This window comes from Bison bison, unplaced genomic scaffold (genome assembly GCF_000754665.1).
Source record: "Bison bison bison isolate TAMUID 2011002044 unplaced genomic scaffold, Bison_UMD1.0 scf7180017864284, whole genome shotgun sequence".
In the NCBI taxonomy this organism is placed as follows: domain Eukaryota; kingdom Metazoa; phylum Chordata; class Mammalia; order Artiodactyla; family Bovidae; genus Bison; species Bison bison.
The window spans coordinates 764,976-778,687 of NW_011494856.1; the positions used below are offsets into that span (position 1 = coordinate 764,976).

At 44.6% G+C, this 13,712-nt stretch overlaps 1 protein-coding gene across 9 annotated transcripts in view; it reads right to left on the reverse strand.

Moving 5' to 3' along the window:
* The window catches only part of NUMA1 (nuclear mitotic apparatus protein 1), a 73,121-nt gene that overhangs the window by 22,979 nt on the left and 36,430 nt on the right, over window positions 1–13,712 (reverse strand). For 6 of the 9 annotated variants that reach the window (XM_010849475.1, XM_010849481.1, XM_010849482.1 and 3 more), the window contains exons 2-3: window positions 8,543–8,616; window positions 3,216–3,301 (exon numbers count right to left, since the gene is read on the reverse strand). In XM_010849475.1, coding sequence (XP_010847777.1) covers window positions 3,216–3,301; window positions 8,543–8,584 — 128 coding nt within the window. In that variant the 5' untranslated portion in view covers window positions 8,585–8,616. Of the gene's footprint in view, window positions 1–3,215; window positions 3,302–8,542; window positions 8,617–13,036; window positions 13,309–13,396; window positions 13,673–13,712 lie in introns of those variants that run through there. The other 3 variants (XM_010849483.1, XM_010849474.1, XM_010849478.1) reach the window with 3 other exon arrangements.

A 13,712-nucleotide genomic window follows, 5' to 3' on the forward strand; every position in this document is an offset into this window, starting at 1 on the left:
ACTCATTGGAAGACTCTGATGCTGGGAGGGATTGAGGGCAGGAGGAGAAGGGGACGACAGAGGATGAGATGGCTGGATGGCATCACTGACTCGATGGACGTGAATCTCAGTGAACTCCGGGAGTTGGTGATGGACAGGGAGGCCTGGTGTGCTGCAATTCATGGGGTTACAAAGAGTCGGACACGACTGAGTGACTGAACTGAACTGAATTCACACACAGAAAAATGGAGAAACTTGTCAGAGGCATTGACTCTAATGAATTTTCTGAGAGAGAAAGCCAAGTGGCCAAGGAACAAGCATTTGTTCAATTCCCACAGATGCTATCCGCTGCCAACCTAGCCCTCCTCCGCTGTCTTTCCCTGAGAACCAGCTGTCTGATTTCTGTTAGCAACAGTAGGAGCATCACAAACGAATCAGCCAGAACACATTCACCAATAACGTTTTCCCATAGAAAGTTGGTCAGCATTGCCCAGTATCTGTGATCAGGGTTAACCTGGGATTTCAGTAGCACTTCCATCCAACACACACACTCACTCTCTCCCCACTGCTACTCTTCTCCCCACCTGTCTCTTCTAATCTAAAGCTCAGGCAGCACCTTAGAAAATAACTTGGAAAATGGGCATCTTGAAATTTTGACCTGCCTTATGCAAATTTCCCACTGGGTTATAAACTTACAGTGGCTAAACCAGGGATATACATCCGTACCCCTGGACACATCTACTGCTTTTGTCATCAGGCAAGGAAATTTATCTCCTCAAAAGCAAAAGCTTGATCCATCCATGCTGCACATTATTACCTGTTACAAGTCATACCTGGCTGTCTCTCCTGTGGTGATGTTAAAATTAAATTGTAGGTTAGTTACTGCCAGCCTAATGGTTTTACTGGCCATTGATGTTAGTTGCCTAGATCTACTGCTTTCATTAGGGTTTGCAAAATGGTTACTAGTTACATTATGAGTTACAAAATGCTGACTTACAGGTGGTACACAACTCCATCTATGAAGTATCCTTGAAAAAAAATCTTAAGCTAATTAAATTTAGATCTAATTACCAGTTTATAGGCAACAAGGGGAAGAACAAGTTACGCAGTACCATGATGATGCAATTAACAAAGGTCAGAATTTAGGAAAGTCTACAAGATCAAAAAAAAAAAACAAAACAGAGTGGGGTGTAGAGGTAGAAATGAGCAAGACACAAGACTGGAGGGAAGAAATGGGCCCCTGATGAAAGCTCTGAATACCCAAACTGAAGTTTTTAGATTTCAACCTCTTGGCAATGAAGAGTTGCTGAGATCCATGAGCTGTTGAGCACACAGTTTTGAAAGCAGGATGGAGGAAGGTCTTGAGATCACACTACAGGGATACCCAGGACTAAGAATAGGTTAGAGAAGAATGAAGTCATGAGAGTCTGGTATCCAGAGGCAGAGGAAGGGATGTGAGAAATCTCCTGAAAGGACAAACTGAGAAGATGGTGACATTAGAAATCAGTGCCCAGGTGAGGGGAGAATTCAAAATGATGCTGAAATGTCCTGTGTCTGGGTAACCGGGAAAAAAAATGGTGTCCAGGAATTCCCTGGCAGTCCAGTGATCAGGGCTCAGCACTTTCACTACCAGGGCCCAGATTCTATCCCTGATCAGGACACTAAGATCCCATAATCCATGCGGTGCAACCAAAAGAAAAGAAAATGGCAGTGTCTGTACCAAAATAAGAAATACAGTGGCTTCCTTCACTAAGGCAAGTGGGCCAGTCAGAGCCAAAGGGACCTTTAAGAAATCATATTAGACATCTCATTATCAATATAAATCTCAAAAGATTAAAAAACCAAAAAAACCCACTCTAGCAAACACATCTGTCGTGGGGGCACTCAGCCCCACTAGAATATCAACTATATTTTCATTCACTCATTTTCACCTAACAAACATTAATTAAAACTAATCACTGCAGTCCTAAGTTAGGTGTAGAGGACCTGAAGATGAATTAGACCCAGACCCTGCCTTTGACAAGTTCAGTTCTACCTTGTTTCCCTGTCAATGAGCTGCTGCCTATAAATGCAGCCAACCTGCTTCACAGAGATGCTGAATTCCAGTTCCCCCATTCTGTGTGTGGATACAACGCATACAGGTGTGTGCGTGCTCAGTCGCTCAGTCGTGTCTGACTCTTGCGATCCCATGGACTATAGCCCGCCAGGCTCCTGTCTCCATGGCATTTCCCAGGCAAGAATACTGGAGTGGGTTGCCATTTCTTCCTCCAGGAGATCTTCTTGGCCCAGGGATCGAACCTGTGTTTCCTGCATTGCAGATTATCACTGAGCCACATAGGACGCCTCAACACTTCAGATCTTGGTCTGGGGGACTCAGCATCTATTGTGCTTTCCTTTAAACTGGGAAAGTCGGTCCTCTCCACTGTCCCCCCAATTCCTTACATCATGGTTTGCCTGTACTTTTGCCCATAGCACAAAGAAGTAAAAGGTCAGTCAGTCTGCCCTTCATAATTCCTTAAAGTTGAGGGTACAGGAAACAAGATGAACCATATGAGCTTTAAAAAGATAAATATAGGTTATGGCTTGACCCATCTTTGCTGGGTTCCAGAAAGGTGAGGCAAGAGAAGGAGAGCCCACTCCACTCATTTCGCAGATAATTGTGAAGTTCAAAGGAAATGTGCTAAAGACACAGATCTAAAACGAAGAGGCCTAAACTGAGATCCTGGCTACATGACAAGCAGCTTACCAAATGCTAACTGACCTCAGAGAATAAGTTAAATGAGGTAGGTGAAAACCCCAGAAATGCGCTAATGGGTTAGAAAAGCATAAATCTGTGCAGTGCTAACAAGTTAAAAGATTTTTAGGTCCTGCTTCTTTCTCTCAAGTTTATGAGCTTCCCCTTTCTTCTTTCTGGCCCCAAAGGTTGCAAAGAGGGTTTGTGAGGTAAGGATGATCTTGTGAGATAAGGAGGGCTGTAGAAGACTCTTGTTGAGACAAGAGGACAGGGAATGCCAGGGCAGGCTCCCAGAGAACAGAGACGTGGCAGCTCTCCTACGAAAGAGCGAGGAAGCCTCAAGACGGGACCAGAGTGAAACCTCTCTCGTAGAGACACACAGTGACTGGAAGACGTTCCAATCCGGTGGCGCTCTCTGGCCAGCCAGGAAAGGAAACAGATGCAGTTCCCACCGCAGCCTACAGCTGCACTAGAGGCTGCAGGGAAGGCAGTGCAGACTTACATGCCGTCAATGATCCTGATGAAGACGCCGCAGTCCTGCAGCTGCAGCACAGCCTCCACCGGGTCAGCCAGGCGCAGACTGTTCACCTGCGAGGCAAAGGGAAGCACTTGGTGAAACCGTCTAGTGCAAAAAGCCCTGGGGTTTGCTCCTTTCCCCAGGTGTTGGCAACTCTGCTTGTTCTGAGTGCCTGTGTGCGTCCTAAGTTGCTGCAGTCGTACCCAACTCTCTGCGCCCCCCTGGACTGTACCCCGCAAGGCTCCTCTGTCTATGGAATTCTCCAGGCAAGAATACCGGAGTGGGTTGCTATTCCCTTCTCCAGGAGATCTTCCCAACCCAGGGATCGAACCCGCATCTCTTATGTCTCACTGCATTGGCAGGCAGGTTCTTTCCTGCTAGTGCCCCTTCTGAGTGCCTATAGTTGCAGCTAAAGGAATGCAGGAACAGGCGATTCTAGGACTTTTAATTTCAGCAAAGGAATGTTGCTGCACCAACTCATCCACTAAAGGCCACCTGAAAACTGCTCTCAGAGTCCTTCCTTTGGCTTCTTATCCTTTGAATAAGAGCTTAAGTTCTCCTAGAATGTTCCAGCACTCAGGTGTATTTTAAATGTAATTGGGCATAAAATGGTTCTAGAAAGAATGAAAGAAACTTGTACCCCAAGAGAGGAACCTGAGGCTGGGAGTGAGGGGTAGGAAAAAGAAAGGCTTTTTTTATATAGCCCTTTGTATTTCTTGAATGTTTACAGCTCAGATGTTATATTTACAGCCCTTTGTATCTCTTGATTTTATAGCTCTTGAAATCTGAATTTTGTATCCACTTAAAGTTGATATTAAATATCAGGTATATTTTATATACTCCCACACAGATATAAAATCTCATAATAGATGCATTTTTAAATTCTTTCCAGACATGAAACTTTGGCTGAAGCAGGGAGAAACGATGGGAACACACGATAACAAAGAAAAAAGGAGGGAGGAAGGAAATGCAGAGCTACAAACCCCAAAGAAAAACGTGTCAATTCAGATTCCATCACCTTTCCCGTTCCTGGCCTTCAGGCAGGCATTCATCTAACTCAGTCTTTGCCGCTAGAAAGTTCACCAGCAGTCACACATAGATGAACCAGGTACACAGGGTATTCAACAAGCACGCATGGTTGACTTCTACAGGAAAACCTCATAAATTCCACTGGTACCAAGTGCAGAAGTCTGGGCTAAAGTTTACCTTTGCGATTCCTTATTAGGAAGGAAGAGTTTGCTAAGTCAGTCAATCACATATGCAAGACTGAAGGAGAAGGGAGACATATCCTGCTTTACAAGGTATTTTTAAAAACTTCAGAGTAGCAGTTATGCGCAAATGAGTACATTCTATTAAATGTACTCTTTATTTTTTTTAATTGAAGTAGCTGATTGACAAAATTGTTTCAGTGATTCAGAATTTTGCAGATTATCCTCCATGATAGGTTATTACAAAACACTGCAAATAATTCCTTGTGCTATGCAGTATATCCTTGGTGCTTATCTATTTAGTGTAGCAGTTAATCCCATACCCCTAATTTGTCCCTCCCCCTCAAATGTGCTCTTCAACAGGCACTAGAAGAGGCTCCCAGACAAGGATTTTGAATCCAGCTCCTACGTCCACTAACTTGCCAGGAACATTTGTTACCAATTTTGTTTCTTTCTGCGCCTATTTTCTCGCTTGTCAAACTTACCTACCTTAGGGGGCCAGTGTGTGTTCAAATGAAATTGTGGATGAAAGAACACATTATCAAATAAGAGGACTAAATGCAAGGCTCTGCTATGGTTAATAAAAATTAAAATAATGAAACAGATCCAGCAATACTTCTACTTCTTAGTTAAATTAGCTGACTGCACTGGAGAATCATGAGAATGAGAATGAAAAAAAAAAACAAAAAACCAGTCATCAGTTACAGAAACGATAGTACTTATTTCCATTAAATAATTTTATATTGAGAACTTCTAAATGAATCTAAAGTGGATTGAAAGTAAAAAAAAAATTTAAGTGTGGAATATAAAATAGAACCTTTCATTGGACTCTTAAAGATAATAATTTATACCACCTTTAGGGGCACAGGTGTGTGTGCGTGCGTGTGTGCATGTGTGTGTGTGCTTAATCTAATTAGAAAAGGCCCGTGTGCATTTTTAAAGAAGATTCTGAATATTCCAAGCCACAGTCCCTTTCTATCTGTTGAAAATGAAGAGACTACAATGACTTAAGCATCCAAAAACTATCTTCTTTTAATATCTGAACCTACATAAATACATTCAAGGGCTGTGAATGCTCATTCACTAACAAGATTGGAAAAAAATCATACCAGTTAGCTAGTTTAACTTGAGGAATCAGGATTCATCTCATATCAATTAAGCAATAACTCAGCAACAGTTTCTTTCATGGATATAAAAATATATTTCCTTCCTGTGCGTTATTTTGCTCTCAAATGGGAAATCATTTAAAAGCTGAGGAAGCAGACAAGCTCCTTCATCTCTAGTCAGGATATAAAATGTGAGAGAGGGCCAAGCTCACTGAAGAACCCAGGAACTTCCTGTGAGGCTACCAGGGTCATTTACGGTTGCTGAATCTTAAAGTTCCTTATATGCCCTACAACAATTTATTCACTATAATTGCTGGGTACAGAATAATTTCAAGCCGTACTTCAATTTAAATAAAATATAGGTTTATCTTTACATTAGAAAATAAATTACGGAAAACTTGGAAAACAAAAAATTCCACTCACTCTAGTATTTTAATACCTGTACTTCTAGCATTTTGATTTCTTTCTCCTTTTTCCTAGGTCATTAAAAAAGAAACCACCGCTGTGACTGTCACACGCATGCGTCTGTGTGGATGCCACTCCTCTCACTAACAAGCACCATTCCATGTTGCTACAGTGTTATAAAATCCACTTTAGCTGCCTAACGTATTTCAATTGAAAAATTGTATCTAACTATATTTTAATATATTAATGTACGTTCATTCTGATTTTTCAAAAAAAGCATACAAGTATCTGCTGTTAAATAAAACCAGTCTTTTTTGTGTCTTCTCGGTAAACTGTAGTAGTCACTATAAAACCAAGCCTAAAACCAATATAAATAAACTGATAAACTTAAAACAATGCAGCTGAAGGACCCCTAAAGATCACTTAATCAACTGAACTAGGCACACAGACACTACTCAACCAGTCTTTTCCTGGGCAAGAGAAGAAAGAGATAATGCTTCTAATACACACATAAAACACTGAAATGTAAATAAAAAATATAAATATAAAACACCCATCTTAAACTATACAACTAAAATTTGCATCTATTTCAGAAGCTGAAGATTAAGAACACACGTTTTGGACACTAAACACATTATTTCCTGACTACAGAATCGACAGTGATTATAAAGACAGTTTTAGTAAATCCACCTTACTTGGAAATTAAACATTCATTTCCTAATTCTGTAATTTTTTCTTAAAGGTGGCTCTTTAATTAGTCTTTTTGATCAGTAGTTAGGGTGACTACTAAAATACCCTCTACCAAATAGCATGCCCAGGCAGTACTGTATGTACTTACTCATTTTATTTATTTATTTATCAGCCACTCTGTGGAGCATATTTATTTATTTATTGGTCACTCTGTATGACGTGTTATTTACTTATTTATTTATTGGTCACTCTGTGCAGCATGCAGGACCTTAGTTCCCCAACCACAGATCAAATCCATGCCCCTGCAGTAGAAGCATGGAGTCTTAACCACTGGACTGCCAGGGAATTCCCCCAGGCAATATTTTAATATTTAAGTATTTTTTACAGACATATCTCATATTCTCATAATAACTCCATGAGGTATTATTATTATTTCCATTTTTAAAATGAGGTGCTGAGAGGCTAAGTAACTTGTCCTGGGTCACACAGATAAGCCAGAGCAACGATTCTAACCAAGCTGGGCTGTCTGCCTCTAAGATCCTCGCATGTCATCATTACACTGTGTGCAGCTTCTGTTTCTCTGTAGCTTTAAGCTCCCAATGCTCAGCGTTATTTTGTCATTTGCCATTGTCTTAGGCAGAAGTATATGAAAAGACCTAGCAGAAGAATTTTGGTGAAGTAACCAAGGCACCAGGAGGACAATGGAAGCTGACAGAAACACAGTAAAGAAAGCAAGGAGAACTTTGCCCTGAGATTAAAGGCCTTTCAAGACCAAAGTCCCTACACGTCAACGAAATCCAGCATCAATCCTTTTACAGAAACGTGAAAGAAAAAAAAAAAAAAGAAAGAAACATGCACATGGAGGGGGCAGACATGGGTTCCCGGGCTGTTCTGCAGCCACCCTTCCCTTCACTGAAAGGGAATACATACCTCAGAGAGGCCTTTTCTAAGCTATACAAGTGAAGGCATGGATCACTTGTCAGCAGCAACATCATCAGAAATAATCAAAGTTAAATACCAAGGGGAGGGCTTCCCTAGTGGCTCAGTGGTAAAGAATCCACCTGCCAATGCAGGAGACATGGGTTTGATACCCGGTCCCAGAAGATCCCACATGTCTCGGAGTAACTAAGCCCATGCGCCACAACTACTGAGCCCACACACTGCAACAAGAGAAGCCACCACAATGAGAAGCCCACGCACCACAACTGCAGAGTAGCCGCCTCTCGTCGCAACTAGAGAAAAAGCCCTTGAAGCAATGAAGGCCCAGCACGGCCAACAGATAAATAAATAAATTTTAAAAAACTGAGGGGAACTCAGCCATAAAAAGAACAAAATAATGCCATCCGCAGCAACAAGGATGAACCTAGAGGTTCTCATACTAAATGAAGTAAGTCAGGCAGTGAAAGACAGGTACCACATGATACCATTTATATGTGGAACCTAAAAAGAGGCCACAAATGAACTTATCTACAAAACCAAAATAGAGCTACAGAGATAGAAAATAAACTTATGGTTACAAGGGGGTAAGGAATAAACTCGAAGATTAGGACTGACGAATACACACTGCTACACATAAAATAGATGATTAATAAGGACCTACTGTACAACACAGGGAACTCTACTCAATATTCTGTAATGGACTATACGGGGGAAAAAATCTTAAAAAGAGTGGATATATGTGTAACAGATTCACTTTGCTGTACGCCTGAAAGTAACACAACATTGTAAATCAATTATACCCCAATTTAAAAAAAGCTACAGGGAAAGGCAAAAGAAAACTGTGTTTTCTTTATCTGGAGAGGAGAAGACTCTACATAGCTCTGACTCCTAGAGAACTCCTCTCTCACCTCTCCCAAGCTTCCTGGAGAAGTGTGGCTCACAAAAGCAGAGGAAGACCACTCACCCAAGTGAGGAGTGCAGCCGCCCGGGTGGCATGGAGCGTCATCTTGGTGAAACCAGACAGTCACCCCGACGCACCTGGAACCCAAGAGAAGAGTCAGGGTGGTTAATTACATCAGATATCCACGATGAAGGAAGAAAGGGGAAATGGCTTCATTTACCAGCTTCGATAAGTTACTCAGCACTTAATCTACCAAGACATCATTGCAGTTTTTAGAGAGCTCAGAGCATACATCAAAATTATTCTATATAACATACAGTGTCACAGCTGACAATAAAGAATTCTGCATTTAACGTCCACAAGCTCTACACACAATCTTTCTGTCCCTTAGAAAATACAACACTCAAAGCTGGACTTCAGCCCTACTCTTTGGGACATGGTGCCCTTAAAACGTGGAACAAACATCGTTTTTCAGACACATCTAGGTCTGAATGCTGAGTCCATGTGACCAAGCTCTTGTGACCTTGGACAAGTAGCATTAACTTCTTTTAGTCTCAGTTTCCTCACCTGCAAAAAAGGATCTGCAAAAACCTCTCCAGGTTATTTACTGTGATGCTTCAAGATAAAACAGATAAAGCAAATAGCATAGTGCCTGGCACACAGTAGGTATTCAATAAATGATCACAATCCTTAAGCAAAAAGATTGATTTCTGGCTCTTTCTGTAGGTACCCAAAGTCTGCCTAATTAACAATAACCAAGTCTTTGGGGAAAACCATCAAATTCTGGATTTCTGTATCCCCCACACCAATATCAAAGACATGGCTCCAATGGGAGACTGCTGCTGCTGCTAAGTCACTTCAGTCGTGTCCGACTCTATGTGACCCCATAGACGGCAGCCCACCAGGCTCCCCCATCCCTGGGATTCTCCAGGCAAACACACTGGAGTGGGTTTCCATTTCCTTCTGCAACGCATGAAAGTGAAAAGTGAAAAGGAAGTCACTCAGTCATGTCCGACTCTTCCCGACCCCATGGACGGCAGCCCACCAGGCTTCTCCATCCGTGGGATTTTCCAGGCAAGAGTACTGCAGCAGGGTGCCATGGGAGACTGGATGAAGCCAAATCCAATGCTGGTAGAGATCCCAGGGGACAGTTAATGAAAGATTAGGTACTTGTTCTGGTATTTTTACTCCCAATTTTCCTTTCCAGTGGGAATCTTCCATCTGTCTGCCAACCTGCTCAAGAGACCACACACCCGGTGACTACATATTCCCCAACATCTCTTAGCAGCTCGCATAATTCCCACAAATCTTCATGAGAGTAATCAGCCCCACCCCCACCTCTTACTGCCATGGGTGCCAAGTCTGTCAGTACTCTAGTAGAAGGAGGAACAAGAGTGGCAAGAGCCACATCACCTCTAACTTTCCCCATATATCAGCATCTCCAAGCTGTGGGTTCTGTGGGACCAACACATGCTGAGTACTATCTGAATACAAGGTGCTGGGGATAAGACGCCATGCTTGTCCATAAGGAGCTCACTGTCTAATAGCGGAAAGAGATACATAAATCTGATAATCCACTACCCATCATCTCTTAGGCCTTCCTCTGCAAGTGTACTCTGCTTAATAAAACCAACCAAAAAGGTTATTTTCTTAGTCCTTACATATGCTCATCCTGTGCTGGAAGCTACATGGGAAATGGGAGACAAAGACATGGTCCCTGCTTTGAGGGGCTTGCAGAGGAAGTAAAATTAAACATAGAAGCGCACTAAATAATAGAATAATTAAATGCCAAATATAACTAAATGCTAATTGTAATTAATTGCTTCCTGACCCTGCAAAACCCAATGTGAGTCCACCTGCCATACAAACATCACAGTTTTGGAAATGAGCCAATTCACCCAGGTTTTGGCAAAAGCAAGTGTAGTGGTTAACAAAGAGTTCTCAGGAGGGCAGAGAAGCTAAGGGGCTTATGTATTCCTCGGTTTTTGATGATGTTCACCCAGTGTGGCCCATCTATGGGCACTGACTGTCTTGCTCCCTCAACAGGATGAAGGCAGATGGCCTCAACTACTGAACTGCACAAAGTCTTTTCTGTGGTTGGTCAAAGTTATCACAAGGACCACGCTTGGCCCTTGGAGTAAAGGCAGCAATGTCCAAGTGCAAAAAAAATAAAAGTTCAGAGCTATTCAGGAACAAGGGCAATGAGGCCCTGATCACCTCCCCGTCAACCCCACTGCTGCCTCTCCAGACTCACTGTCCTTTTGATGAGGCCCAAAACAGCAGTCAGAAATTGCATTTGCAACCGGAGGTGGATCTTGCCGCCTCTGAGAGATTCCACAGCTGTGTTGCTAAAAATGACCTGACCCACCTCTTCCCTTCATCTCAGAGGCAAAACACACAACCCTTACGTCCTCCCAGGGGAGCCTGTCTAATACTGGTGTCAAGGCCAAATGCCTTCTTCTGTGCTCCCCAGGCACACGAACAGGCAGAATTCAATATTCAACATAAGGAAAGACCTTACCAGGTCAAATCCCACAGAGGGGCACTTTCTCAGAGACAGGACACTGGGGTGAGAGCCTTGACAGCAGCTCATTCACTCACCTTGGGTAATGAATGACTGAAGCCAGTGGCACAGCTAGACCTCGGCAATGGGACTACAACTTTAAGCAGACCTTGGCTTGGAACCCTAGGGCTCCCAGCCAGAGCACCATCCTCCACACCCTCCCCCTGAAATCTGAGGCAGGCCCCACCCAGAAGACTGGGTGATGGTGATGGAAAAACAGATCCCCACGATTGCAGCCTGGAACCATTTCACAGAAAGGTCTGCTAAGATTCACCCCCAATTCAATCAGGCAACTCACCCCCAACCCACCCCCCAAACCCTCAATCAACAAACAAACAAAAATCTTGAGATGCAGGCCCTCTGTGGACACCTTCAGAATTCCAACCTATCTTTTTCTTTGAAAAGAAGCGCCCTCAGCAGAGAAGGCACTCTCTCTTTGCCCTGGGCTCAAAAAGGAACCAAGACACAAAAGCAGCTGCCTTATAAACCAAAGGTCTTGTATCCTCTTGACATTTTCACAACTCACATAATGTAACTTCCTCATGTCAGGATCAATCCCCACATTTAAGGTAACCCCTCTGTCTCCAGAGAAGATAAATCAGGACAAAACCTTGACAACTCAAGAGACATGCAGGGACCTGGCCTGTACCCTCTCTGGGTCTTAAAGAGTTAAAACCTAGTCCTGGTTTCCTACCAGGGCTGAAGCTAATGCAAACCACCTGCTCAGATGGAAGGACCAGGACTGGAGGGTCAGGTTGCTGAGCTCTGGGGTCTGTTCTGGAAAAGCTTCAGTTTTAAGCACTGACCAAATACAGGCCAAAGGCCAGAGTTTTGAGTTGTGGCAGCACTACTCTCCTCACCCCGCCCCCCAAATTGGGTGCCAGCTCCTTCTGAGACCACTTCTTAGCCACTGACTGCCCTCATGAACACCATGATAACACCAAAGTGCCCTGTGGTCTCAGAAAGCTGCAGAACTGTACTCGGAACAGGGGCCCTTGCCTCTGCTGAATCTTCATTCTTTTAGGCGCTAACTCCCATTCCCAGACTTTTGGGACCCAAAGCCCACACAAACCCTCACCTCAAAGGTTCCAGCTGTGTGACCCACTGCTTTTCTACCATGGGTTCCGAAGGCCCACAACTCACGAGAGAAATGGCTGTCCCAACTCTGTGCCCATGCAAGATTTACTACTACTTACCTAGACAGCCTGCCTGCTTGTGACCTCCATACGTCTTTCTAAAACGATATCCCCACATCCAGAGTGAACACCCTAATCTTGAGGGTGCTCCTTTCCTCTAACAGGAGAGGAGGCACACTCAGGCAAGCACCCAGACCTAATCTGCTGGGTTACTCCAGAGTGACCCAGCAAAGGCCAATTCATGTCACCACTGGCTCACAGGTCATAAAGAACAGGATAGGAAATATCCTGCTGGTGCAGCCCTGGCTAGGAGGAGGTAAAAAGCCCAAGAACCAGCAGCTCTAAGAGAAGTCAATGAGGGGAAAACACAGTCCTCTTCAACCCCTGAGGAGTTCTGAGCAGGAGGTCCTGTCCAACTCCAAAGAGTTTCTCTGCACTCCTGAGGTCAGGGCAAACCAGTGGTGCTGGCTGTACTCCCAAGCCCTCGAAGGGGCTCACTCTGGACTCAGGCCCCCCCCTCTGCACGAAGACCAGCCCCTCTGTGTAGCCTAGAATTTGGCCCAGTGTCCCGGTGAGGAACACGCGAAGGACTGCAAGGGAAACCAAGGTTTCCCTGGTTTCTTCAAAGTGGCTTACTAGTATCTGCCCTTCCCCCTATGCTCTGTAGGGTCCACATCAGAAAGATGTGGGCACAAGGGCTGCAATCAAGAACCAGATCTGGGGCCTACAGCCCGACACTACACACACACCCCGACTCCAGCAGCTTATCAGCACCTGCCCCCACTGCTGTATCAACACCCCCTGGTCTCTACCAGCGGACAAAATGAACCTTTTCACTCCCCACCGTTGTGTACACACCCAGGCCTCATTCGGGAATAGACGCTCTCCCGAGCTGTCTACAGCTCAACGTGCAGGCGCACACGCTTTCTCCCTCCGAACAAAAACACGCTGACATCTACGCGAGGGGGAAAGAAAGCGACCCTTTGCTCTAAAAGGCGCCAACTCCCGGATGTTGGCAAGCTCTGCTCCCAGCGCCTGTTTCTGAGTGTTTATTTGCTCTCCCTCTCCTCTCCCTCCCCTTCAAGGATGGCGCAGGAAAGGGAGGTGAGGGGGGAGAGTCCACCGCACCCCCTCCTCCATGTTTGAACAAAACCCCAGAGAAACAGTGAGGGAGAAAAAGTCTCAGTGCAGGGGGGGGGAAGGGGAGGGGGGCCTTACCAGACTCCCAAAGCCACACGGATCTAGAGGTTTTAATCCACCATTAGCATTTAAATCTTGAAAGGAGAGGAGGAAGTGGGGAGGGGGGGTCTAGTGGAAAGTAACCCCCCACACACAAAAGAAAAGTTGTTGGTTTTCTTCTCAGTCAGCCTGGCAGGAGCGATCTTCCTGGCTGACAGCCAGAAGTGCGTCACAGCCAGGAGTCTGCTTTCTTTAAAGGCGCAGCGAGCTTCCGCGAGCGGGGAGCAGGGCACTCTCCGCGAGGGGGGAGGGGCGGCAGTCGCGGGCCGGGAGGAGGGGTCCCCGGCGCGCCCGC